The sequence below is a fragment of the Bos indicus x Bos taurus genome, chromosome 10 (assembly GCF_003369695.1).
Source record: "Bos indicus x Bos taurus breed Angus x Brahman F1 hybrid chromosome 10, Bos_hybrid_MaternalHap_v2.0, whole genome shotgun sequence".
Lineage (NCBI taxonomy): Eukaryota > Metazoa > Chordata > Mammalia > Artiodactyla > Bovidae > Bos > Bos indicus x Bos taurus.
The window spans coordinates 72,609,646-72,637,120 of NC_040085.1; the positions used below are offsets into that span (position 1 = coordinate 72,609,646).

General features: G+C 36.1%; 1 protein-coding gene across 10 annotated transcripts in view; it reads left to right on the forward strand.

The window, feature by feature from the left end:
* Positions 1 to 27,475, forward strand: part of GPHN (gephyrin) — a 538,290-nt gene that overhangs the window by 241,916 nt on the left and 268,899 nt on the right. For 6 of the 10 annotated variants that reach the window (XM_027552205.1, XM_027552200.1, XM_027552202.1 and 3 more), the window contains exon 5: positions 10,185 to 10,223. The exons of the other annotated variants lie outside the window; for them this stretch is intronic. In XM_027552205.1, coding sequence (XP_027408006.1) covers positions 10,185 to 10,223 — 39 coding nt within the window. The remainder of the gene's footprint in view (positions 1 to 10,184; positions 10,224 to 27,475) is intronic. 10 annotated transcript variants of the gene reach the window in all.

Sequence of the window (27,475 nt, forward strand, 5' to 3'; positions counted from 1 at the left end):
AAATTGATCAAATTATTGGATTTGTTAAACATTGTTTCAGTCTTAAATATCTTTCTTAGTGCTGCTGCTGCTAAGTCACTTCAGTCGTGTCCAACTCTGTGCGACCCCATAGACGGCAGCCCACCACACTCCCCTGTCCCTGGGATTCTCCAGGCAAGAACACTGGAGTGGGTTGCCATTTCCTTCTCCAATGCATGAAAGTAAAAAGTGAAAGTGAAGTCGCTCAGTCCTGTCCGACCCTCAGTGACCCCATGGACTGCCGCCTACCAGGCTCCTCCATCCATGGGATTTTCCAGGCAAGAATACTGGAGTGGGGTGCCATTGCCTTCTCTGATTTTTCTTAGTAGTACCTCCTAAAAAGTGTCCTGATCAAATTTGTCATTATGAAGTAATCAGACTAAAGGAATAATTACAAAATGTCAGGAAATTATAAATTTGATGTAAAAGATATTCATTTAAAAGGGTTTTTATGGTTCATTTTGGAAGTGAAGAGGCATCTGGCAAAATGACTGACAGCAATAAAATAATCTGGTACAAAGGATGAATTTTTAGAAAAAGATTATGAACTACACAACACATGTTTTGTTTATAGCTTAAAATGTTTATGTTTATTTGGAACAGATTGCTATCTAAGCCTTTCTACAAATATTTATATATTTCATAACTTTAGGTGTGAGTATACTGTGATAGCTATCATTGTATGTAGTCATTAATCATTTCTTACATTGTAATGCTTAAAAAACAAGAATACTGTGTAAATAAAAGGCAAGAGACACAATTGACCTGAGTTACGGAGTTAATTATACTTAATTTGTTACTTGTGAAAATTTACATTTAGAAGTACCACTTTATAGTTCATACTGCACATTTTAAAGATCAGAAGAACTCTTTCACATTATAGCAGAAGCATAGCAAAAAATCATGTCCAATAATTTCTGTTTTTGAAAGAAAATTTGATCACTGTTGGAGGTCATTTAAATTATGCAGTTGCTTTGAAGTGCCTATCAATATTCTCTAGAAAAGATTATTTCCCTAAAATATCATATACTGATACTGTAGAACTGTATGAATATTTATTTTGTAATTCTAAAATTGTTATAACTAAAGTACCTATTATACATGGTAAAACTAAAAGTAACCATATTGCAATAAAATTTTGAGATTAAAATTTTCTGTATAAATAGGATCACTAAACAATATGAAATTGGTAAGAGAGCAGAATACTAGAAACTTATACTGGAAATTTTAAAAACCAGATTCAATAAAATATACTGTCCCTTTATGGTCAAATAAGGTTATATTTTATGGTTTTGAAGGATCTCTTTTTCTTATTTTTTTGAAATAGTTCTGGATGTGGGAAATATGTTTTCATGTCTTACCTTTGTCTAAATATGTTGTGATGTAATGTACCTTTCTCATATGATATATATATATATACATATGATACTACCACTGTAGAGTCAGACAGACCTGAATTTGAATCTTACTTCTACCCCTAACTAATTATGAAGTTAAAACAAATTAAACTGTTCAAACTTCAGTTTACTCATCCACTCAGCTAATGCACACCTCTCTAGGTTGTTTCTTCTAATAATTGAGATAATAAAAGTAGTCAGTGATGCTGCTGCTGCTGCTGCTAAGTTGCTTCAGTCGTGTCCGACTCTGTGCGACCCCATAGATGGCAGCCCACCAGGCTCCCCCGTCCCTGGGATTCTCCAGGCAAGAACACTGGAGTGGGTTGCCATTTCCCTCTCCAATGCATGAAAGTGAAACGTGAAAGTGAAGTCGCTCAGTCATGTCCCACTCTTCGCGACCCCATGGACTGCAGCCTTCCAGGCTCCTCCGTCCATGGGATTCTCCACGAAAGAGTACTGGAGTGGGGTGCCATTGCCTTCTCCGAGTCAATGATAATAATTAGCAAATATATATAGCACTTACTATGTGTCAAGGAGCTATTTTAAACTCATTTAATTTTAATTCATTTAGTCCTCAGAACAATCATATGAGGCAGGTACTAACTAGAGTTGTATCTGTTTTAAATATGGAGAAACTGGGACAAATCAATTAATTGACTTGCCCAGGGTTATCCAAACTAGTAAGTGACAATAATGAATGTAAAAGGATCTCATGTAAAGCCTGGCATCTTTGTAGATCCTCATTAAATGTCCTTTTTTTCCTTTACCTTTTTCTTCCACATTTAATTAATAATTTTACTTATTACCTCTAATTTATTGTGATAATCCCAAGTATTTATGCTGCTAATCATTGTACTCTGATACCTGTTGTTAGCTATTAACATATCTGATGGATATATCTAAAAATTAAGAATGTTAGTCAACATTTTCTCACTACTAATTTAGGGCATGGGCAAATGACTGAGAATAAGAATGTCTATAGTTTATATTATATGTGGATTATGAGTGATTGTATTAAGTACCTCTCCTGATATCCTGTCTGAATCTACTTATTTTGTTCCTTTGTGAGTTTAAAATTTTTGGAATATGGCTTGAAATGGCCCAAATATGTAGCATTCAGGATATTTGTTAGTCATAGTCCTTTTTATCTGGAGTTTATACTTATTGTGTATTATCCAGTTTTGAGTGGTATATGTCTTAGAGCTTGGGCACATTTATGACCTATCAGTTTGCTAAAAAACATTTAGAGTCTTTGTTCAATTTAACAAGTGTTTATCAAGCATCTTGGGCTTTATTGAATAAATGCTAAACTACGTGTATTCCTAAAATAGTCACCTGACAAATCAAAGCAATATAACTTAGTACTAGAAATGTTCAGCCAATTTAGACCAAAAAAATTCTTTAAAGGGAAAGATTAAGAGAGAAGTGAGCAATCAGTAAAATTTTTGTACAAGTAGAATTTAAGCTAAAATTGAAGGAGGGAAATAGAACTTAGATTCGGAGAGAAGACATTACGGTTGGGGGGAAGAAAGAAAGGGAAATGTATGATCAAGCTATGAGAAAGATAAAATTAAGGAAATCTTCCTGGCTAGAGCAGAGGATTCACTTTACAAAGAAGGATGGATTAACTGAAACTATGTTATTTTAATCTCTTTCTTAGAACAGCTAGAATAGTACTATCTCTGGAGATGAAAAACAGCAACAGAGATTCCTTAGAAGCCAAAATTCATAGGACAACTATCAACAAAACATGCCATAAAATCATGTCATCAAGGCTTTCTAAATACTTTTGAAAACTGGCACACAAATGTACATTCCCCAGTAAGACTAACATCAGTATTTTTGAAGATTGTTTCTATGCCCTGGTTTTTGTTTTGTTTTTTGAAATCCCAATGTAAGCTACAAACCTAGTACCATTATTTGTATGTAAAATTTAAACTGCTGTGAAGCACCAAGTTCCAGTTTTGTAGTTCAGAAATCTTTTCAGTCAATACTTATAATCCAGGGTTTCCCAGGTGGTGCCAGTGATAAAGAACCCTCCTGCCAATGCAGGAGACCTAAGAGACTCAGGTTGAATCCCTGGGTCCAGAAGATCCCCTGGAGAAGGCAATGGTAACCCACTTTAGTATTCTCGCCTGGAAAATTCCATGGACAGAGGAGCTTGGCGAGCTAAGGTCCCGGGGGCTACAAGGAGTTGGATACGACTGAACAACTTAGCACATAGCATGTATCTGATAATCAAAACATTGAGAAATTTTTTTTATCATAGATTCTTGTCAGTGCTGTGCCTTATCCTTGAGTTGGCCTAAGGTTTTATATAAAATTACTATATAATAATAGAGAAATTACAGTATCTCAAGAGTTTGAGAATTCAAAAGCCACTGTGTTAAAAGTCCTAAATGACCCTTTTATCAATCCCAGCCCTTGTGTGAACGCCTCAATTGCATATTCTTTCATGTGAGAGTCCCTTGTTTGTATAATTCTAATTACTTGAAAGTCCAAATCTGCCCCCTTACCCAAGACATTTACCCTCTGTTTTATTTATACATTAAAAGAAAAAGCTCCTTAGTATAATTATCCCAGTTGAAAAGTAACTGGTATAACATTAAACCATTTAGGTGATTAGAGCAATAGATGATGTTGCATTTAAAAATCATGTTGTTAGGCCCTTATTCCACATAGCAACACTGCAGAGTGAAGCGAACATTGCTCTTTGAGGTGGGGATTTAGGAATTTCAAGCATAAGGCAAAAAGAAATGTTTCATATATGAAGAACCCATAAATGAAATCCTATCTTCATTTTCCCCTTAAGTACATTTCTTAATTGCATGCTTACTCTGCATCAGAACGTTCTCAGCTTTTAGGGGGGTCCTGATGGGGATAAGAGATCAATCATATCAGTAAGCATACGAGTACAAATATACTTTTTATGGTAAATTCTATGTCTAATAAAAGCTTTCACTAGAAAAGTAGCGTAGCTCACATAACTGTTTGTGAGGCAGCATAACATGGTGGTTAAAAGCTCAGACTACTTGAATTTGAATCTTAGATTCACCTCTTACTAGCGTGTAACCTTTCACAACTTACTTTACTCAGTTTTCTTATGTGTAAAATGGAGAAAATAAGAGTACCTACCTCATAGGGTAGTTATATTATGTGGGTTAATGTAAGTAAAACACCAAAAGCAACGTTTGTTTACTACACAAGTATTTCCTGTTATTACCAATAATCTAAATAGAAAGAACTTTAGCTTACAAAGGAAGAAGATAATGGTTGAGGAGTACTGAAAGAATTTTTCTCTGGGGAAAAAATCGAGCAAGATAGGACCTAAGGTATACAATAGAATAGTTGTGGGAAAGGAAAAAGCAGCAGAGATGACAAGCTAAATGTTTATTTTTACCTTGAATTTATCAGAGAAATAAAACCTTGACATCAGTGTTCCAACTCACCCTTTTGCAATCTACTCCCATAAAATGAACAGATGCTGGCATACTAGGATAGTTCTGTAAAATATATGCTAAGACATTGACAAGAAAACATCATTAAATATTTTGCAAATATTAATATAAAATACTAAAAGTGCATTTATCTAGAGATATAGTTTCAGGAATGAAGATTTCAGAAATTTCCTTTCTTATAGTCTGAAATCAAGAATGGGAATTCATCTTCCTTTATTAGATCTTCATCCATGAAACAGACTTAATGTCGCTTTTCACACAAAATGTAATATGATGACTTATATCTGTCAAGTCCTCTGAGCTTCTTAGAATTCTATCACTGAATTAGAGCAGAATATCTGTGACTTCATGTTATTGCCATGCCTAAAAGGAAACTGATAGGGAGTAAGAAAATGGACTTAAGTAACAAAATAAATTTTTGCAATTATTCTCATAATTATATGAGTATTATTTCCTCATACTGGAACTTGGGAAGACCATGGCTGCTATTAAAGACTGGCAGGCGAATATCCAACAGAGGGAGTAACCATTTCAGAAAATCTTAATAACAGGCACAGAACTGAGAATTTACAAGAAGAATCCAGGTTCATTTAAAAGGTGCTGAGAAGATAGAAGCAGTAAAGTTGTTGGAAGTATGACATTTGAGAATGAACTGTTACCAGTTTCTCAGAGAGAGAGACACAGACATCAAATATCAAAGGCAACAATGCAGAAGAAGCAATTGATTATGCTGGAAGGGCCAATTAATAAGAGGCAATATATTATAATGTGTGAAGATAGTATTATAGTGATGATGTAATTGGGATAATTTAAGTGTTTGTCCCCCACCTCTTCATTCTTTCCTGTAAGTTTGATTGCAGCATATGATATATTACTCTTGCATGTAACAATCCTCAGGGTGAAACTTTATAAGAGGAGAAGAAAGGTCAGTTTTGATTAGGAGATGATTTTGAATAGTTTAAAAAAATTTTTAAATGCTTTTCTACAAATGTGAAGCAATGACAAAATAACTTAGTTTTGAATATTGTATAAAAATGGGACTTCCCTGGTGGTCCAGTGGTTAAGACTCCCCACTTCCAATGCAGGGGGCACGGGTTAGATCCTTGTTTGGGGAACTAAGACCCCACATGCTGTGTGGCATGGCCATAAAAAAATGCGATCTTATCATATGTTTCTCACACTCTCAAAGATTCAACACTGTAATTTATAGGAGACCTAAATTATAAAAGAGGACACTTTAGTATAACCCTATTGATGAGATTCAAAGAGATTCACATTATAGTTTTATAGTTTCTGGTCTTATGTTGAGATCTTTAATCCATTTTGAGTTTATTTTTGTGTATGGTGTTAGAAAGTGGTCCAGTTTCATTCTTTTACAAGTGGTTGACCAGATTTCCCAGCACCACTTGTTAAAGAGGTTGTCTTTAATCCATTGTATATTCTTGCCTCCTTTGTCGAAGATAAGGTGTCCATATGTGCGTGGATTTATCTCTGGGCTTTCTATTTTATTCCATTGATCAATATTTCTGTCTTTGTGCCAGTACCATACTGTCTTGATAACTGTGGCTTTGTAGTAGAGCCTGAAGTCAGGTAGGTTGATTCCTCCAGTTCCATTCTTCTTTCTCAAGATCGCTTTGGCTATTCGAGGTTTTTTGTATTTCCATACAAATTGTGAAATTATTCGTTCTAGCTCTGTGAAGAATACTGTTGGTAGCTTGATAGGGATTGCGTTGAATCTATAAATTGCTTTGGGTAGTATACTCATTTTCACTATATTGATTCTTCCAACCCATGAACATGGTATATTTCTCCATCTATTAGTGTCCTCTTTGATTTCTTTCACCAGTGTTTTATAGTTTTCTATATATAGGTCTTTAGTTTCTTTAGGTAGATATATTCCTAAGTATTTTATTCTTTCCGTTGCAATGGTGAATGGAATTGTTTCCTTAATTTCTCTTTCTGTTTTCTCATTATTAGTGTATAGGAATGCAAGGGATTTCTGTGTGTTGATTTTATATCCTGCAACTTTACTGTAGTCATTGATTATTTCTAGTAATTTTCTGGTGGAGTCTTTAGGGTTTTCTATGTAGAGGATCATGTCATCTGCAAATAGTGAGAGTTTTACTTCTTCTTTTCCAATTTGGATTCCTTTTATTTCTTTTTCTGCTCTGATTGCTGTGGCCAAAACTTCCAAAACTATGTTGAATAGTAATGGTGAAAGTGGGCACCCTTGTCTTGTTCCTGACTTTAGAGGAGAACATAGGCAAAACACTCTCCGACATACATCACAGCAGGATCCTCTATGACCCACCTCCCAGAATATTGGAAATAAAAGCAAAAATAAACAAATGGGACCTAATTAACCTTAAAAGCTTCTGCACATCAAAGGAAACTATTAGCAAGGTGAAAAGACAGCCTTCAGAATGGGAGAAAATAATAGCAAATGAAGCAACCGACAAACAACTAATCTCAAAAATATACAAGCAACTCCTACAGCTCAACTCCAGAAAAATAAACGACCCAATCAAAAAATGGGCCAAAGAACTAAATAGACATTTCTCCAAAAAAGACATACAGATGGCTAACAAACACATGAAAAGATGCTCAACATCACTCATTATCAGAGAAATGCAAATCAAAACCACTATGAGGTACCATTTCACACCAGTCAGAATGGCTGCGATCCAAAAGTCTACAAATAATAAATGCTGGAGAGGGTGTGGAGAAAAGGGAACCCTCTTACACTGTTGGTGGGAATGCAAACTAGTACAGCCACTATGGAGAACAGTGTGGAGATTCCTTAAAAAACTGGAAATAGAACTGCCTTATGATCCAGCAATCCCACTGCTGGGCATACACACAGAGGAAACCAGAAGGGAAAGAGACACGTGTACCCCAATGTTCATCGCAGCACTGTTTATAATAGCCAAGACATGGAAGCAACCTAGATGTCCATCAGCGGATGAATGGATAGGAAAGCTGTGGTACATATACACAATGGAGTATTACTCAGCCATTAAAAAGAATACATTTGAATCAGTTCTAATGAGGTGGATGAAACTGGAGCCTATTGTACAGAGTGAAGTAAGCCAGAAGGAAAAACATAAATACAGTATACTAACGCATATATATGGAATTTAGAAAGATGGTAACAATAACCTGGTGTACGAGACAGCTAAAGAGACACTGATGTATAGAACAGTCTTATGGACTCTGTGGGAGAGGGAGAGGGTGGGAAGATTTGGGAGAATGGCAAAGAAACATATAAAATATCATGTAGGAAACGAGTTGCCAGTCCAGGTTCGATGCATGATGCTGGATGCTTGGGGCTGGTGCACTGGGACGGCCCAGAGGGATGGTATGGGGAGGGAGGAGGGAGGAGGGTTCGGGATGGGGAGCGCATGTATACCTGTGGCGGATTCATTTTGATATTTGGCAAAACTAATACAATTATGTAAAGTTTAAAAATAAAATAAAATTGGAAGAAAAAAAATAAATAAATAAAAAAATAAAAAACAAAAAAAAAATAAATAAATAAAAAAATAAAAAGCAGAGGCAAAAAAAAAAAAAAAAAAAAGAAGAAATACAAAAAAAAAAAAAAAAAACAAAGAGATTCACATTATAATAATTCCCCACTGTTGTTAAACATGATATTTAGAGGTTTGGCTAATTATGGGATATGCATGCTTTGATATGAGTTCTATTTGTGGGTCCTATTTACTTCCCTTTCTCATACATTTCCTTTTTAGTATTTTTCAAGGCTTACCTATACTGTATCCTGTCCCTTAAGATGGGACTGCTCTGTGGGGTGATGAATGAATATCACCATCAGTATTAGATGTTAATAATTAGAGGAATGAGAGATCAGCTTTTATATAATACTGAAAGCCAATCCTAATATAAATGCACCTTCCCTCATGGATGTATCTTGTGCAATAGTAGCAGCAATATTAAAAATAATGCTCTAGTTTCACATTGTTCAAACTTCAGTTGTTACTGTTTGCCTTCTAAATATAAGATACCTTAGAACAGGGATCAGCAAACTTATTCTCTAGAGGAAGTAAATATTTAGAAATAATAAATAGTTTAGGCTTTGTGGGCTTTATAGTCTCTATCATAACTGCTTAACTATGCTAGCCTGTCACAGAAGCTGCTATATGATGGTATCAATAAATGGGCGCTGCTCTGCCCCCAATAAAACTTTATTTATGGATGCTAAAATTGGCTTTCTCATAATTTTCACGTGTCATGAAGTATTACTCTTCTTTTGAGTTTTTTTAAATCATCTAAACATTTGAAGATTAACATTAGATTGCTGGGCATGCAAAAAACAAGTGGCAGGCAAGATTTGTCTCATTGGCTATGGTTAGCCAACCTCTATTTTAGAACATTCCTACCACTGTGTACACGCATCTGCTCTGTTATTCAAAAGCTTATAGTATGTAAGAGTGTTCAGAGAATTTAAGTCAGAACATTTCAGAAGAATTTTCTGAGAATTTAATAAGAAAAAGGAGTTGCCCTATAGAAATGAACACTTGTTAGAATCAAATGTGTTGAGTGCCTACTGTGTAGATACCAAGACTTTGACTTGGGCAGTTAGAAGAATGGACTTGCCATTTACTGAAATGGAGAAGACTGTGGAAAGAGTGGGTTTGAGGAGGAAGATCAGGAATTTTACTTTGGTCATAGAAATTTCTAACTGCCTTTAGATATCCAAATGGAGACGTTAAGCTGGCAGTTAGATATGTGCATCTGGAGTTGAGAGAAATCTGAGCTAGAGATACTATTTTTTTTAGAGTCATCAGCATCTTAATGGAATTAAAATTCATCACAACTGATGAGATCATCAAGGTATTTACTAATACTACTATTTATTTTATTACTACCCCTGCCTCCTTTCTCATCCACTTTCAAAGAGGTAGGTAGTTTCTAGTAACCTGGCCCCTCTGCTCACTCACAAAGGGTGGAAGGGATCCCATTGAACAGGAACTTGGCCTGTACAGGAAGGACTATTAGTTGGCCATCCTGAAATGTTGCCATGGTGTAAAGATGAGAGTGAATTTTCCTAAGTACCTCCTTGCTGGAAACTGTTTGCACTGGAGGTAAGTGTGAAAGGGGAGGTTGTGGGGATTGATGGGGTGAGGGCTTCCTAAACCTTTCCCAAACCTCAGGAGTGGCTTGATTCTGAGGAAGGGAGAAGGTTCAGACTGGTTCCTATTTCCTGGAACCAGTTTGTACAGCCCTAAATTTGACCTGCTTTCCTCAAACTGGGAGTCAGAAATCCCTTTTCTCTTCTGTTTTTCTGCTGCAGAAATTCCCAACATTCCCATTTTGTGGGCTCCAGAAAGGGGTAAGCGAAGACTTCAATCCCAGCTGACCATTTCCAGATTAATAATTTTTAGTGTTTTGATTTATTTTATCATCATAAAAAATGCTTGGACCCATTTAACCCATTTGTTTAATTTCCTTGTGGATTGTTATGTATCTATGTTCTAGGGTCATTTTGTATCCCTCGGCAATAGAGTTCAGATCCATCTGCTCTCTCCATTTATGTGCTATTTCTCTTGTGGATTCTCATGTGCAGCTTATTGATGACTATTTCCTAGATGGAAGACACTCCATTCAGGAGACTGCTTCACTCTTAATCTCATCTTTTCCTGAATGGTGTTTTGTTCCCCTGCTGACAGCTTTTCACTACCCTACCCAACTGCTTCTGATGATCTGTCATCGCTTCTCGGCTGTTCTGTCTTCCTGTTTGACTGCCTTTGATTTTTTGTCTCTACTTTTTGCCCCCATTACTTATCTGCTGAATGATTTGCGTTCTTCACTCACTGGTGCTTTGTCCATCAGCAAATGGCCTGATACTACATATTCATCTGCTATTTTAGCATTTTTAGACTGCCCAACGTTGTTTATCTGCTCTCCTACCATTCTCCTCTACTGTGGCCTTCCAAGTGCTGTGCTGTCTGTCTGCCTGATCTTGCCCTACCCAGTCTATGCCTGTAATATTCTAAGTAAGTTCAGATTGTTTAACACTTCTGTTACCTATCTCCACTTGCCTTGAGCCACTAAGTTGGACTGCTGACTGAATATGCTTGACCACTGTTCTTCTCTACCTATTTGCTGCACATGGCTGCCCAATTAGTTGACTTGAGACATTGCATTTATCGCCTATGTACTCAGCCTTGCAACTTGCTGTTTGGTCCATATTGCCTCCTTTATACTTCTGTGCTAAATCTCTGGTGGTGTTCATCTGTTGTCTTGTAATCCTAATCAGATTTTATTTCCAAGAGAAGTGTTGCCTACTTATTGTCCAAACATATCTTAGCAATGTAAAATCCTTTACTATTCAAGTCCAGTCCAGTTTACTCCTAAACTGACTTAAATTCACTGCCACCATCCTTTCTGCTTTTTTATACAACTCTACATTCTTCCTTCTATTTAGGAATAGATTTTTCTTTCTAAATCATTTATCATCTTTGCTTCAGTTGCCTTTTCATACCACATACTATGTGCTTTTTGTTCCTTGTATGTGGGATCTGTCAGTAATTTTCCATATATTAAATTTGTTTTCTAATTTGTTTTCCCTGATTTTTTCAGGGCTTCATGAGGATAAATTGCTCGTATTACTTTTATCCTTTTTAGTTAAGACCAGAATGATTTTTTGAAACTTTCAAGTATCATCTCTAAAAATAATAAATTTAATTGTCTTATAGTTCTCTGTAGGTAAGATTAAAGTAACTTTCCACTCTGCTCCATTTTTTCCTGAGAATATCATTTCTCTGCCACTCCGTAATTTATGTACTATCATTTAGAGATCCTTTTGATGTATTTATCTTTTCCTCCTAAATTTTAGATTATCTTTTCTTGTGTGTAGGTAAATTTTTAAATTGATATTAGTATTGGCATCTAGAAAAAATTGAAATAAAAATTATCTGCATGTAAAGCTTATTGTCTTATTCCTTTATATTTAAATGAATGACAAGATCAGACAAGAAGTAGGGATGAATTGTGAAATTTTCAGTTTCAGGAATCTAAGGAGATTTAAACTGGGGAGTGTTTACATGCGTGCATGTGTGTGTATGTAGACTTGAAGTGTTCTATGTGCATATGTATCCACATTACTGTGCATGAGTGCAGAAAATGCTGAGTATCCATATTAAATTTCATTTTATTTTCAAAAAATGAGAGGGAAAAGGAATAGGGGAAAGCTAAAAAGAGAGTGATAAACAGGGAATAGAGAAAAAGGTATGCATAGTTGGTTCTTTTCTCCTTTTTCTTTTCTTTTAGTAATAGAGGTAAAATTAATGTGAACCAAAGGACTGCTCTAGGAGTATCAAGAAAATTATTTCAGTAGATTTTTTTAATGTATAAAATACACACAACATAAAATTTACTGTTTTAATCATTTTTAAGTGTACAATTCAGTGGCATTAAATACTTTCACTCTTCTGTATAGCCATCACCACTATAGATTTCTAGAACTTTTTCAAAATCCCAGATAGAAACTCTGTACATTAAACATTCCTTCTTTCCACATTCCTTCTTTCCACAACCCCTGGTAACCTCTATTTTACTTTCTGTCTCTGAATTTGCACATTCTAGGTACCTCATAAAAGTAGAATCATAAAATTTTTCTCTTTCTCTATATGACTTATTTCACTTAGCATAATATTTTCAGGTTCATTCATGTTGTAGCATATATCACACATTCATCCATTTTTAAAGAATATTCCATTGTGTATATATACAATAGTTTATTTTTTCATCTGCCGAGGGATACTTGAGTTGTTTTCATCTTTTGACTATTAATACTGCTATGAACATTGTTGTGCAAGTACCTTTTTTCTTTCCATCCTTTTGGGTATTTACTTAGAAGTGAATTCAGTAGCGTTTAATACTTTTGTCTAAGAAGAAATTAAATTAGTAGCAAAGACATCAGGGAAACTACATCATTTACATGATACAACATTAGTATGATAACAAGTCCAAGATACTTTATTAGGAGTAGAAGAAACTATAAACTTTTAGAAAGGCCACAGAAGACCAAGTGAGATTTAGAAGACCCTCTATTGTAAGAATAAAAGGGAGAAAAAATTGAAATAACACAAATGTTGGAAGTTTGAGGAAAGCAAAAGTGATTCTGGAGAAGGTTGAACTTAAAAAATATTTGAAATGAAATAGTGCAGACTTAAAAGAAGAGAAGAGATAAGTGTTTGAAAGGCAAGGTTTAAAGTTAATGGAACTGAGATGAGGCATCCAGGTTATGTTTATAGGAACCAGTAATAGGAACAGGAATTCAGTTCCATTCAGCCACTCAGTCATGTCCAGTTCTTTGTGACCCCATGGAGTGCAGCACGCCAGGCTTGCCTGTCCATCACCAACTCCCAGAGCTTGCTCAAACTCACGTCCATCAAGTCGGTGATGCCATGCAGCCATCTCATCCTCTGTCATCCCCTTCTCCTCCTGCCTTCAGTCTTTCCTAGCATCAGGGTCTTTTCAAATGAGTCAGTTCTTCGTATCAGGTGGCCAAAATATTGGTGCTTCAGCTTCAGCATCAGTCCTTCCAATGAATATTCAGGACTGATTTCCTTTAGGATGGACTGGTTGGATCTCCTTGCAGTCCAAGGGAATCTCAAGAGTCTTCTCCAAGACTACAGTTCAAAATCATCAATTAATTCTTCAGCACTCAGTTTCTTTACATCCAGCTCTAACATCCAAATATGACTACTGGAAAAACCATAGACAACTAGACAGACCTTTGTTGGCAAAGTAATGTCTATGCTTCTTGATATGCTGTCTAGGTTTGTCATAGCTTTTCTTCCACGGAGCAAACGTCTTTTAATTTCATTTCAATTTATTGGTCTTCAATTTGAATACCTAGCTTTCTACCTAAATTGAACTCTGCATCATAGTGTCTTAGACCTTAATGGAGTTACAAAGATTGGAAAGGATTGTTCTTTGTCATCAAGGGGTTTAAAACTAGAGTAGTTAAAAATGCACTAATAATGTGTTTAAGAAAAAATATTTTCAGTCCTTTAAGTGATAATGTTTTCCCTTGTTAACTCAATAAATTTTGGGTGATTTTAGCCAAGGTTCCTCATCTAAATTATCAAACACAGAAAATGATTTGAGTGACTGTTGTCTCAGTTCTCTCAAGGGTGGTGTGTAAACTGTACTATTTTATATGAATAAAAGAGAAATTAATTCAGTACATCTAACAGTTCTCTCAGAATCTATTGAAAAAGGCTTAACTCTGTGCTACACAGCCGGTTAGGTGTCTGTAACACAAAATCCTTGCTCTCAAGGAACTTACTTTCCAAAAGAGGGAAAAAGGCATTTGGCAAAACATGCATTTCTGATATCATCCACAAATTTTTGTTATTTTCTTCTAATTATTCAGGGAAAATGTTCAAAGTCAGAGTGATTGCTTATGAGGGAATGCTTTTGCCTCTTAAAAGCATTATTGATTCAGGATTAAGAATGTCTCTATTTAATATCTTGTCACATCTAAAGGATTCTGATAATAGTTTAAATGCCAATAAGAATCTCTTTAATTTTAAAACCTAGGGCCTTCAGTGACAGATTAGTGATTTGGTAGCTGTTAATATACAGGGTTACCTCAAACCAAGTTTATTGGTTTTATAGTGAAAGAATAGAGAATGACTAGATAAATAGATAATTAGTGTTCAAGAGGTTGTTCTTGAATTAATTGCAAGGACAATGAGGCATTACCCCCACACACTCCAAGATACAACTGTATACTAACACAGAAAATGTTTGTTAATTTAATTTATTCTCACTGTCAATTAAAGCTCACTTGAATTCTGGGTGTCAGGAATTTCAGTTGATATTCATGATTTTCTTTATGGATTTGATTAGTCATTTGAACTTGGAATTTATTTGTCCTCCCTAACTTGATATGTGCCTTCAAACTTGAGAGCAATTACTTTCTTTCCTATTGGTCAGTACTTCAGTGATTCCTTTAAAGTAATCTCTTTAAAGTGCTACATTTAAGAAAAATTTTAGTAACCTGTTTTTTCTCCCAACACCTGATGTCCTACTAAAGTTATTTATTTTGACAATACGGCTATGGGAATATCAAAGTTTTGTCAGGAGAAAAGCAGTAAAATAGAAATAACATCCAGATTTAACTTTTTTTTTAACAATGATGAACAATTTTAAAAGATTCTGCTTTACTTGTATTCATTCTGAAAAATATATTTAGTGAAAAAAATAGATATTTTAAAGTATAAGATCTAGAATAAAGGAAAATATGACTAAATCATTTTATTCAGCTTGTTTTATTAGTAATAAATATACTTTTTTTGTGGCATCTGAAATTCTGTTTTTATTTTGAGAAAGCTTCAACTGGAAATAAAGTTGTATAATATATTTCTTTGGTAAAGGTTAACCTGAAAAGGCAATATTTCTGTCATACCTTTATTGGACTTCAAATTCTTTTTATATTTAATAAGAAGATCTAAATGTCTTTGCAATCAGGAGACTCTTTGTAGGCAACTACTCCTAACAAGCAAGTTGTCATATAATTTTTCTTTTTCTTATTTTTCCTTTCTCTCTCGAAGAACAGTAGATTATATTCAATACCTTGCAGAGGAAAATGTAGCTTCCTTATGCAAGCATTCTGTGGAGGAAGTTTCACTCCTTCAGTTTTGAATACCAGCAATGACAATAGCAGGTGCTAATAACCAGTCTCTGAAACCCGTTTTCTCTTTTTCTCCCCTTGTCTCCTACATCAAGTATTTCTTGTCTTGCTGACAAGCACTAACACAATACATGTGTAGCACAGAAGATCTAGTGAAGTGAAAGAGAACATTAAGCAAAGTCAGTTGCCTCAGATACAGAAACTGTTTGGTGTAAAGCTTCATCATGTATATTTCAGTTCAGTTCAGTTCAGTCGCTCAGTCATGTCCAACTCTTTGTGACTCCATGAATCGCAGCATGCCAGGCCTCCCTGTCCATCACCAGCTCCTGGAGTTCACCCAAACTCATGTGCATCAAGTCAGTGATGCCATCCAGCCATCTTATCCTCTGTCGTCCCCTTCTCCTCCCACCCCCAATCCCTCCCAGCATTAGGGTCTTTGCCAATGAGTCAACTCTTCACATGAGGTGGCCAAAGTATTGGAGTTTCAGCCTCAGCATCAGTCCTTCCAATGAACACCAGGACTGGTCTCCTTTAGGATGGACTGGTTGGGTCTCTTTGCAGTCCAAGGGACTCGCAAGAGTCTTCTCAGCACCACAGTTCATGTATGTTTAATAGTATGTAATTCATAAACATCAAAATCAATACCTGAAAAGTTCACTGGTTAGATATATCAGGTATATGGATATTTATAAAATACAAACCACTGAAGACTTTGTATTTCTCTCTGAATGCTTTTAGATTTCTTGTAATATTTAGTATTTATGAAGAAATAGAAATTATCTTCCATCAGCAGCATAAAAACATTTTAGATGTTCAGGAATCAATTTTTCTTTGGTTTATTCATAACCATATTACAATAATAGATGTTTTCTTACTATGCATTCAGAGGTAATTACCGGGGTCTAGCCCCAGGAGGATCCAGGGATTCCCTCAGGAGAATGGCGTTGGTGATAAGGAAGGTAAAAGGGGAGAGAAAGAGGCTTGATCTTCCTTGGTTTACACAGAACGCTAATAAAGCTCCTGACTCGGAACTTGCTCTGTTCACAGAGGCCGCAGGCGCCCTCTCCCTGGTGAAGACGCAGAGCACCTTCCCAATTGGGTCTTAGAAGCCCAGGCAAAAAAGTGTACTCAGAGAGCCCCTGTATTCCAAGTAGTCATCCTGAAAGAAGAACAGAGAGAGAAAAGGAGAGTAAAGGAAAAAAGAATGACACGGGGAGACCAAGCTCTGATGAAGCCGGGTCTGTAGCTTTATTTTCAAAAGGAGCTTTTATACCCTAAGTTGTACAGAGAGGATAATAGGGGGTGCAGAGTCATGCAAAGTCAGCAGTCCTTGACCCGTATCGAGACTAGGCTTTCTTTTCTGCAAACTTATCGTATACAAAGGCTTTAGGTGATTTACATCATCTTCTGGCCAGGAGGCCTGTTAACATTTTATGACTCTTTGTTCTGATAAAGGTTAGTTAACCAGAAAACTTATTTTCTCTAAAAGTAATTTTTCTAGTTTGGCGCTACTCTCTGAAAGCACTAGATAAAGTTGCATTCCTATAGGGCAAAGGTGCAGTGGGCTGTAGCAAGGAAAGAATTTACTACCTCAAGGGTCTAAAGTTGTTAACACCAAGGCCACTACTTATTTTTTCTATATATCAACTATATTAATTAATATACTCCCAGGGACACAGTGGGTAAGGGATATGAAACTTGGCAGCAAGCATTGGCTCAACAACGAAATCCTTCACTAGTTCTATTCTAGTAATTCTTAACTCCTCAAAAGGCTCTATATTATTTGAATATCTTAAGCTTCCCATGCCTCTCGTGGTTGGGAGGCTGTAAACAATCATATGCATAGCTGTGGGAGTTCGGATAAACCTGTCAGGCAAGTTAGAAAGCCATCTGAGGGGTTTGGATTGAAACACTCCTATTGTGCCCAGGAGGCTTATTAACTAGAGCTCTAAGTTGATTTCCTTCAGAGAAAAGTGGTCAGGGATAGCCCCCCGTTAATTTCATAGGAGTTGGTGAAAGTCGTAAAATAGTAAAACAGATTCTGGTTTTGGGGTAGATGCTCAAGCAGGTCCAGGGGGTCCCTTGAGTCCTGATTCGCCTTGCCCAACAGGCCTCTCCCACATGACCTTGTCGTGGGTGGGATCTCCCGTGCTGGCTCCCGGCATGTAATAATCTCATTATAGAGATTTTGCACAAATGTTCTAAAAGAAAATATTTCTTACAAGTTAAATTCTTTTCTCATTCCCCAACTGGATGCCCTCTGGTCAAAATTAAGATCAATCTTAAAAGAAGGGTAGAATGTAAAAGCCTTTTTAGATGTCCTATTTCTCATGATGATTAGTAACTGAAAAGAAAACTTAAGACCATCTGTAGAAAGCTCTTATTTTATTTACCAGAAAGCCTGTCTTCAAATTTCATAGTTCCTGGTTTGTGTTCGAATATTTAGGACCATAGCATTTTGCATATTCAGTTCAGTTCAGTTCAGTCGCTCAGTCGTGTCCGACTCTTTGCAACCCCATGAATTACAGCACATCAGGCTTCCCTGTCCATCGCCAACTCCCGGAGTTAACTCAGACTCATGTCCATCAAGTCGGTGATGCCTTCCAGCCATCTCATCCTCTGTCGTCCCCTTCTCCTCCTACCCCCAATCCCTCCCAGCATCAAAAAGTCTTTTCCAAAGAGTCAACTCTTCACATGAGGTAGCCAAACTATTGGAGTTTCAGCTTTAGCATCAGTCCTTCCAGTGAACACCCAGGACTGATCTCCTTTAGAATGGATATTTTGCATATTACAGGTGTTTAATAAGAGCATAAAATGGTGACTTTTTAATTAAGTTGTTGTTGTTTAGTTGCTAAATCTTGTCTGACTCTTAGCAACCCCGTGGACTGTAGCCCACCAGGCTCTTCTGTCCATGAGACTTACCAGGCAAAAATACTGGAGTGGATTGCCATTTCCTTCTCCAGGGGATCATCCCGACCCCAGGATCACACCTGTGTCTCCTGGATTGCAGGCAGATCCAGGCTGAACCACCAAGGAAGCTTAATATAAAGATGAGATTTTAACTGAAAAAATATATGGTTATTTAAGATTAGGAAAAGGCAAATGTTTTTATGACTTAAATGCTTTTTATTAATAGCTTTAATTTTTTTCTGAATATAGATTTCTAAATATATTTTGATTTGGTACTTTGAAATACCTTCCCACTGTGGAAAAACTTGGCCCAGTAAAAAAGAACATACCCTCTGAGGCATATCCTATCAAAGGACATATAAACTCCCCAAGCACAAGTAAGGCAGCAAAACCGTCAATGAATAGGTGGAGTGAAAAGATGACTGCTAGAACTGTCAAATACAAAATGTAAGAGAAGACTCAGGTAACCATTCTTGTTTGTTGCTCATATTAGGGGAATTTGTTTAGGACGAATACTAAACCAGAAAGGATGCAGAAACAGCAGAAGTATATCAAACTGTCCCTGGAGATCCAGGGTTCACTAGGGGATGATGAAATATCTGAAGAACAAAGACATACTTGCAAAGATAAAAATATAACAAGAGACCATCATTTATGAGTTAGCAAATGGGGAGAAAATGGGATTCTTAGAAATAAGAAAATAAAAGTTAAAAATTTTACATCTGAGGACAGATAAAACAGCAGATTGGAGCAGTAGAAGAGAGAATTAGCATACTGAAATATGTACCTGAGGAAATTATCTCATATCAGAACTATCACATAGAGAGATGATGTAATGGAAAAAATAGAGAAATAGGGCATGGAGAGTGAAATGAAAGGTCCAAAATATATCAAAACCCCCCAAAGGAGAGAATGGAGGAAAGACCATGATTTAAAGAGATGATGGCTGTAAATTTATAGAACTGATGAAAAAAACATGAATCTACAGATCCTGAAGATATAATGTATCGCAAAAAGAATAAATGAAATAAATCGATGCCTAACCACATAAAAGTAAAACTTTAGAAACAAAACAGTCTTAAAACTAGCCAGAGAGAAAGGACAGATCACTTACATAGGAATGACAGCAGGCTTTTAAACAGCATTGGAATAAAGCAGATAATAGAATATATCTTAAATGTATTAATAAGTTGCCGGGGTCCAGCCCCGGTGGATCCAGGGAATTCGAAGCGGGGACAGCGTCGGCAACCTATTTATTTAAATATTTTATCAAAGATATAAAGAGTAATAGGATGAGGATAGCTCAGTGAGGAAATTCAGTGGAGAAAAGAGGCTGAATAAACTTCCAAAGCAGGGAATTTACGTCACCTACGAAGGCCGCAGGCGTCCTCCTGTTCTCCCAAAGGAGAGGAGACACTAAGGCCTCCCCGGTCGGATCTTAGAAGCCCAGGCAAAATTAGTAGGCTTGACGAGCTTCCCCGCCTCAGAGGAAAAATTCAGCTAGAAGGTGAAAGAAAGAACGACATGGGGAGACCAAGTTTCGGTGAACAAGGCCCACACTTTATTTTCCAAAGTAGTTTTTATACCTTAAGTTACGCATAGAGGATAATGGGGGAAGGGGTAGAGTCATGCAGCAAGCCAGGCTTTCTTCCTGCAAACTTATCATATGCAAAAGCTTAGGTGATTTGCATCATCTTCTGGCCCGGAGGCCTGTTAACATTTTAAGACCCTTTCTTCAGAAAACTTATTTTTCTCTAAAGGTGATAAGTCAAGCGCCACCCTCCAAAAACATTAGATAAAGTTGCATTCCTACAGAGCAGAGGTGTGGTGGGCTATAACAAGAAAAAGAATTAACTCAAGGGTCCCAGGTTACAAACATTAAAGCTACTATTTACACCAATTATATTAATCAATACACAGCCAGGGACACAGCAGGTAAGGGATATGGAAACTTAGCAGCAAACATTAGCCCGAAAAGTGAAAATCCTTCACCAATACAATTTCTAATCAATCTTTTAACTGCTCAAAGGAATCTGTATTTAGACAGTTTAGAACATCTCATGCCTCTCACAGTTGGGAGGCTCTGAGCAATCACATGTGGCTGGAAAAACCTATTCAGGCAGGCTAGAGGATTTCCAAAGGAGTTTGTAGGTTGAAACACTGTCACACCCAGGAATTAACTGGAGCTGTAAGCTAACTCTTGTTTCAGAGAGAGGTAGTGGGGGACAGCCACCGTAAAGTCTGAGGGTGTAGGTGAAAGCACAAAGCAGAAAGTAGGCAGACTCTGGTTTTGGGGGTAGATGCTCGAGAATTTCCAGGGAGACTCCTGAGGCTTGATCCCGCCTTTGCGTATGCCAAGCCTCCTTCCTCAAGACCTTTGCCAGGGGCGGAGCTCACTCCCCGCAATAAGTTATATTGGAAATTATTTTATACAGGTTTTCATTTTGTGACATATATGTGTGAAGTGTCTATTTTGAGGTTCACTTGTTCTTAATAAACTTGTTCTAAAATTTGGATAGAGAACAGGTAGACACTTAATAAAGCATATATGTGGGCTAAAATGAACATCAAAGTAGCCTGAAAGAGGCACTGTTGTACTGGCCAACCCAATACATGAGCAGCTTCAGGAGTATATATGTGTATATTTTTGTGTATGTTGTCTACATGTTGGTAGAAATGGTTATATCTACTCGTTCTTGACTAGGTGATGGGATTTGCTTAGTGCCAGTCTCAGCTGGTAAAGAATCTGCCTGCAATGCGGGAGACCTGGGTTCGATCCCTGAGTTGGAAGATGGCCTGGAGAAGGGAAAGGTTACCCACTCCAGTATTCTGGCCTGGAGAAGGGAAAGGCTACCCACTCCAGTATTCTGGCCTGGAGAGTTCCATGGACTGTATAGTCCCTGAGGTTGTAAAGAGTCAGACACGACTGAGCGACTTTCACTTCACTTCATTTCAGTAGGTAGAACTAACTTCTTCCTTCCTATTTTGACCAGCTGCCCTAATTAAGTCAACTATTCAGTTGCCTATAACCCTAACCTTAAGAACTCAACTCCAGTCCTGAGACATGTACTTGTGTGTATACACGCATATACATTATCCTCAGTTTTATGAAGTGTTTTGTTTAAGGATAGACTCTATTTTGACTTCTAAATCTCAGACTTGAAGGAAATATAGGTGGTTTTTGGATAGTTAACTACGTTATTCTAAGTACCATAGTCTGGATGATCTGAAAAAATTTGGGGGTCTTCACAGCTTAAATTAAAGATCCTGATTCTACGATGTCGGCCCAAAGGTCTATACCAAAAAAAAAAAATGTATATGTGTGTATGTATATACCTGTGTGTGTACACAAGGGTACACTCACATGTAAATTATGATTCCTTGGGAGAATCTCATAATTACAGGATAAAATATTTTATGTTTCAAATTATGGGTGGATATAAGAGCTATTATTTACCTTTTTAAGAACTTTTTATTTTTATGATCTTTCATTTGCATGGGATAGCTGCACCTCTTTTTAGAACAGTTTTTCAAAATTGGGCCTCATTATTTTTAAGTGCTTTGTTAAGAGATTTTTTTCCCATTATAATAAAGGTAAATATTTTCTTCTAACATATCAATTTTACTTAATAAATAATGTCTTCCAGGTTGTAACTCACTGAATTATTTATTTCTCATTCTTTCTTTTTTGAGACTTTTGTAAATTTTTCTGCTATAAAGTATAATTGTTTGTTTTAAGTGATTATGATAAATATTAGAAGTAGAGCATTAATTTGAGTTTAGTCAAATGTTGCCTCTTTGTGTTCCATTATTTTACAGCATCCTGGATCTTAGTCCATCCTGACCTCTTGTCAGGCTGATGTTGCCTTTACAGCCTTAATTTGTAATTTATGGTTGTTAGGGAAATTTAAAAAAATTATATTTATTTGTTTGGCTTATCAGTTTGAACAATTTATTTACCACAAGTAGTTATGTATACTTACATTTTTCCATCTTTGCTTAAGTATATAATTACATTGCTGTTTTTTGTTGGCCTTTGGGTGAAAACATAAAGGCAGAAGGTTCTGTTAGTTCTTCTTTCTTCAAAATATATCTAAAATCTTCTCACATTCTTTTCCTAATTTACTTTGGAGGTTTTATGGTAATGTCCAAGGCTATATTCCTGGTAACTGGTATCTCTAAAACTGCTGTTTCTTGATAAATCTTCATTAAGTTTTCAAGATTATTGCTGGCATATTGCATTCTTCAGACATCTTCTGGTAATTCACACACATTTGAAAACAAACATGCCCATAACTTCTATTCTATACTGCTCTGAGAGATCTGTTCAATTTTCACACTTTCTTTGACTATAGTGCATAATAGCAACTTGCACAACATAGGTGACCTTAGATTTGTGTTTTAGTACAAATCTCAGTATTCGACATTTGTTAAGCACTTGCTACATGTTAGGAATGGTGCTATGCATTTTTATGTTCTGTAGCATTTAAACAAAGTACAGAGATCCTTCCTCTGTCTGTATAGGGTATAGTGCTTTTTAAACTGAAAGCACATAGTGATTAGATTTAATGGATTAATTTCAGAATTGGAGTCTACAAGCCTAAGTTTTATTGATTTACTGGCTTTGCATTATTCATTAAATTTATTAGTGAGTCTGTTTCTTCACTTATAAAAAGATAATAAAGTATCTCTTGTGTATTATGTAGTATAGGAATCTGTCAAGTATTTAAATAGAGAATATCTATAGATGTTTTGTAAGAAAGGCATCATAAATAAAACCTTCTGATGTGAATATTTCTCCTATTATTGAATTATGTTGCTTAGTAATAGTATTCCTTTTTATGTTTTCAGTGTAGTAAGAGAAATAAGAGCTTTTACATGGCATTATAAATTTATGTTGTATTAATATATAATGTTAACTATCATACTAGCATTAAAAATATTATGACACCCTTTTAGTTAACTAAAAACTGCTTTATTGTGTTAACACTTTAGTTTTATAAGAAGGATAACAAATATGATTGCCCCTTTTTACAAATGGAAAGCTGAGAAAGAGAGAAATTTCTGGAAGCATAGGAACAAAAGCTGGTATTTGTTTAATATGTGAATAATGAAAGACGATTAGGTTATAGAATGAATAAAAGGCCTGATCATAAAGTGAGAGGTTATTAGGTTTAAAATGAATCTTTAGATGAGCAAAGCTATAAGAGAACAAGTTATTTAATTCAAGCTACAGCATGTCCTGGGCTTCCCAGGTGGTGCTAGTAGTAAAGAACCCTCCTGCCAATGCATGAGGCATTAGGAGACGCAGGTTTGACCCCTAGGTCAGGAAGATCCCCTGGATGAGATCATGGCAATCCACTCCAGTATTCTTGCATAGAGAATCCCATGGACAGAGAAGTTTAGCAGGGTACAGTCCATAAGGTCATAAAGATAGGACATAACTGATGAGACTTGGCATGCACGCATGCACACCATGTCATAGTCTCCAAATATATATGGATGTAGATTTTTCTCCCATCTTTACTATTGGACTTCTTCTAAGTTAAGGTTATCTCAGTACAGTAGCGGTATTGGGTTTCTTTGCTTTTAAGAAGCGCTGTACTCATTTTCGTATTTCCCAATTCGCCTGTAATTTTAAAACTGAGGGTGGTATAAGAAGACAAAATAGAACACCTTATAATAATATTTAAAATAAGAATGAGCTATTTTTTGATTTTTCTCTATTCTTAACAGTTCTTCCACTTATTCTGCTTCCTTTACCTCACTTATTTTTTTCTTTCGCTCCCTTTTTCACAAGTGCCTGTTTTGGTAAAAATCTAGTTTTGTTGAAAAAGAACTTTAGATGTGATAATTACATGTTTCTAATGTGGATACTTTCTAAAGAATCCACCAGTGAGAATTATTGTATCTTTAGGCAAAGAGCAAAGTTTTAATTTTTCTAAAATCAGTTGTCAGTGAGTCATTTGCAAATAGTACTTATGAGCCTAAAGTAAGAGCTTATTTCTTTTATTCTGACTTAAGATTTTTGAGCACAGCTTAACTTACATTGTTATATGAACATTAAAAACACTGCTGTGATGAAACTTAATAATTATGTATGATCATTAATAAAGTGGAAATCCAATCTGTAGACTTTTTAGGTAGCTTTTTTATGTAGCTTCTGTTATGTTTCTACTTATATTATATACCACTAATAACATTAAAGATAACAGAATTCCAGAGGAGTTGGAATAAAGAGGCTGGGTTATGTATTCCCCAGTTAACTGACCAGACAACAGCCTTTCAGTGAAATTTCAAATTGGATCATCTTTCTACTTCGTCTTTCTTCACATTTGAGAAACAGGGTATTTTTCCATATCTATATATCAACCTTTGAAGAGCACGAATTAATAATATTTTGTTCTCTATAGATTAAAAGATGTAACCAACAACTTACAATAAAGATGAACTTTATTGTTTTTCACATAATGCCAAAAATGAATAAATGTGTAATGCATATATAAAAATGTGAATAATCTGTAGAAATACCACTATTTTCTCACATTTTCCTGTAACGAGATAAAAAGTAGTACAATTTGTAGACTACTTATTAGACTATAAAGATAAATGCTATTCTTGTGAAAAATCTCTTACAAAAAATAGTTCACTCATTTGAGTTACCTTATTTGTTTGATAATTTGACTATCAAATTATTAATATTTAGGTAAATGAGACAAATAATATGAAAAAGTACTCACTGAGTAAGGAAAGTACTCAATAAGTACTCACTAAGGAGTACTTCGGAGAAGGCAGTGGCAACCTACTCCAGTGCTCTTGCCTGGAAAGTCCCTTGGACGGAGGAGCCTGGTAGGCTGCAGTCCATGGGGTCGCTGGGGGTCGGACGTGACTGAGCGACTTCACTTTCACTTTTCACTTTCATGCATTGGAGAAGGAAATGGCAACCCACTCCAGTGTTCTTGCCTGGAGAATCCCAGCGACGGGAGAGCCTGGTGGGCTGCCGTCTATGGGGTCGCACAGAGTTGGACACGATTGAAGCAACTTAGCAGCAGCAGCAGCAAGGAGTACTTACTTCTGTACATGTACTCAACTTGGTTCTTTAACAAGGGTTGGGATCTAAATGTTAACAAATGGGGTAAGATTTTTCATAAAGTACTTAGAAATCTTTTAATCACCCCCAATGTATTTGTACAGCTAACATTATAATAAATCCTATGGTTGAGCTAGATAAATTGGTTGGCTTGCTTTAGGGCCATGTTATACAAGAGATGTGTCCGATTGCTTAGGCATGTCTGACTCCTTGCGACCCCCTGGACTGTAGCCTGCCAGGCTCCTCTGCCCTGGGATTTCCCGTGCAAGAATACTCAAGTGGGTTACCATTTCATCCTCCAGGGGATTTTCCCAACCCAGGGATCAAACTTGCGTCTCCTCTGCAGATTCTTTACCACAGCGCCACCTGGGATGCCATGTACAAAAATACTTATCTTTAAACACTAAAATCTTAACTAGCAGGTGTTATGTTAACTCAGTGGTGCTTATGGGAACTGAGGGGAACAATGGAAAACAAGAGACTCTTCACTCAGCATCTCATGCTTGTTGCAAAGTACATGTTCATTGAACGGACTGGAAGATAAATTTGCCTGTGGTACTTAGATTTTTATTTTACCGTCTCCTTTGATTTTTTCAGTATAACCAGATCTTACTTAAGTATTGTATAGCTTTAACTGAAAAACATAATGGAGTATCTCCATTTTGAAAAGTTTTCTGCTTCTTCTAGGAGTGGAAAAAGACTAAGAAATAGTCTTAGAATAGTAAATATCTAAGAAAGCTAAAGCTCCAAAAAGAAATACATTACAAATAGGTATGTATCTCCTAAGTAAAACTGGAATAACTATTAATATTTTCATTACTTGGTTGCAGCTTCTCCTTTGTGGCAATAGTCTTTAACCATTTGGTCACATTGTTGATTCACTGATATGTTGTGATTGGTTGAAAGATGTTTGTAATTAGCAATATAAAATTAATGAAATATGTAAATGAGTGTCTTCAGTTAATTAAAATAGAAATTGCCTTTATAATAATGTGACTCGTACTTCCACTGTGCTTCTTAATTGAGGGGAGAAAAGAGTAAATTTATATTTGTGTTCCTTGAACATCCCTAAGAGTCCTCTATGTAAATTTTATTCATCCCTTGTGGCTCAGACGGTAAAGCGTCTGCCTACAATGCAGGAGACCCGGGTTCCATCCCTGGGTCAGGATGGTCCCTGGAAAAGGAAATGGCAACCCACTCCAGTACTCTTGCCTGGAGAATCCCATGGATGGAGAAGCGTGGTATGCTACAGTCCATGGGGTTGCAAAGCGTCAGACACTACTGAACGACTTCACTTGGATATAGTCCTGAGGAAAAAATATATTAAAAATAACTTCTCTGTACCATGGAATACTTATAGGGACAAGATATGGATTGTTTATTATAACCATTTTTTAAAGTGTAAAATAAAATTTATGTAGTTGGCTGGCATTAGTGAATAGAGTCAGGAAAGTTTAATTAGTTGGCATTAAACTGCCTATTTTTACCTAATTTATCTCCTCACTAAGGTCTATATTTTGCTCTGATGAAGGATCATTAAATTTATTTCAGTCTGTTTTACAAAATTGAATATAAGATAAATATGAATATTACAGCAAGTTGTGCACATTATAATCAATCTATCTCATTTCTCCTATCTGCGGTGTGTTTTTCAAAGTATAGTCCTCTGACCAGGATCACAAACATAACCTGGAAACTTGTTAGAAATGAAAATTTTGAGACCCCAACTATATGTTCTGAATCAAAATCTCTGGGTATGGCCCAGCAATCATTGTTTAACAAGGTTTCTGTAAGATCCTGATGCACACTAAAGTTTGAGAACCACTTCTGTAATCATATTCCACCTGGATAGCTTAGCAAGTTTACTAGTGTTTCAAAGATAGTCTTTGTTATTTAAAATTGTTTAATTAGCAGAAGACTCTGTAGTAATTGTTAG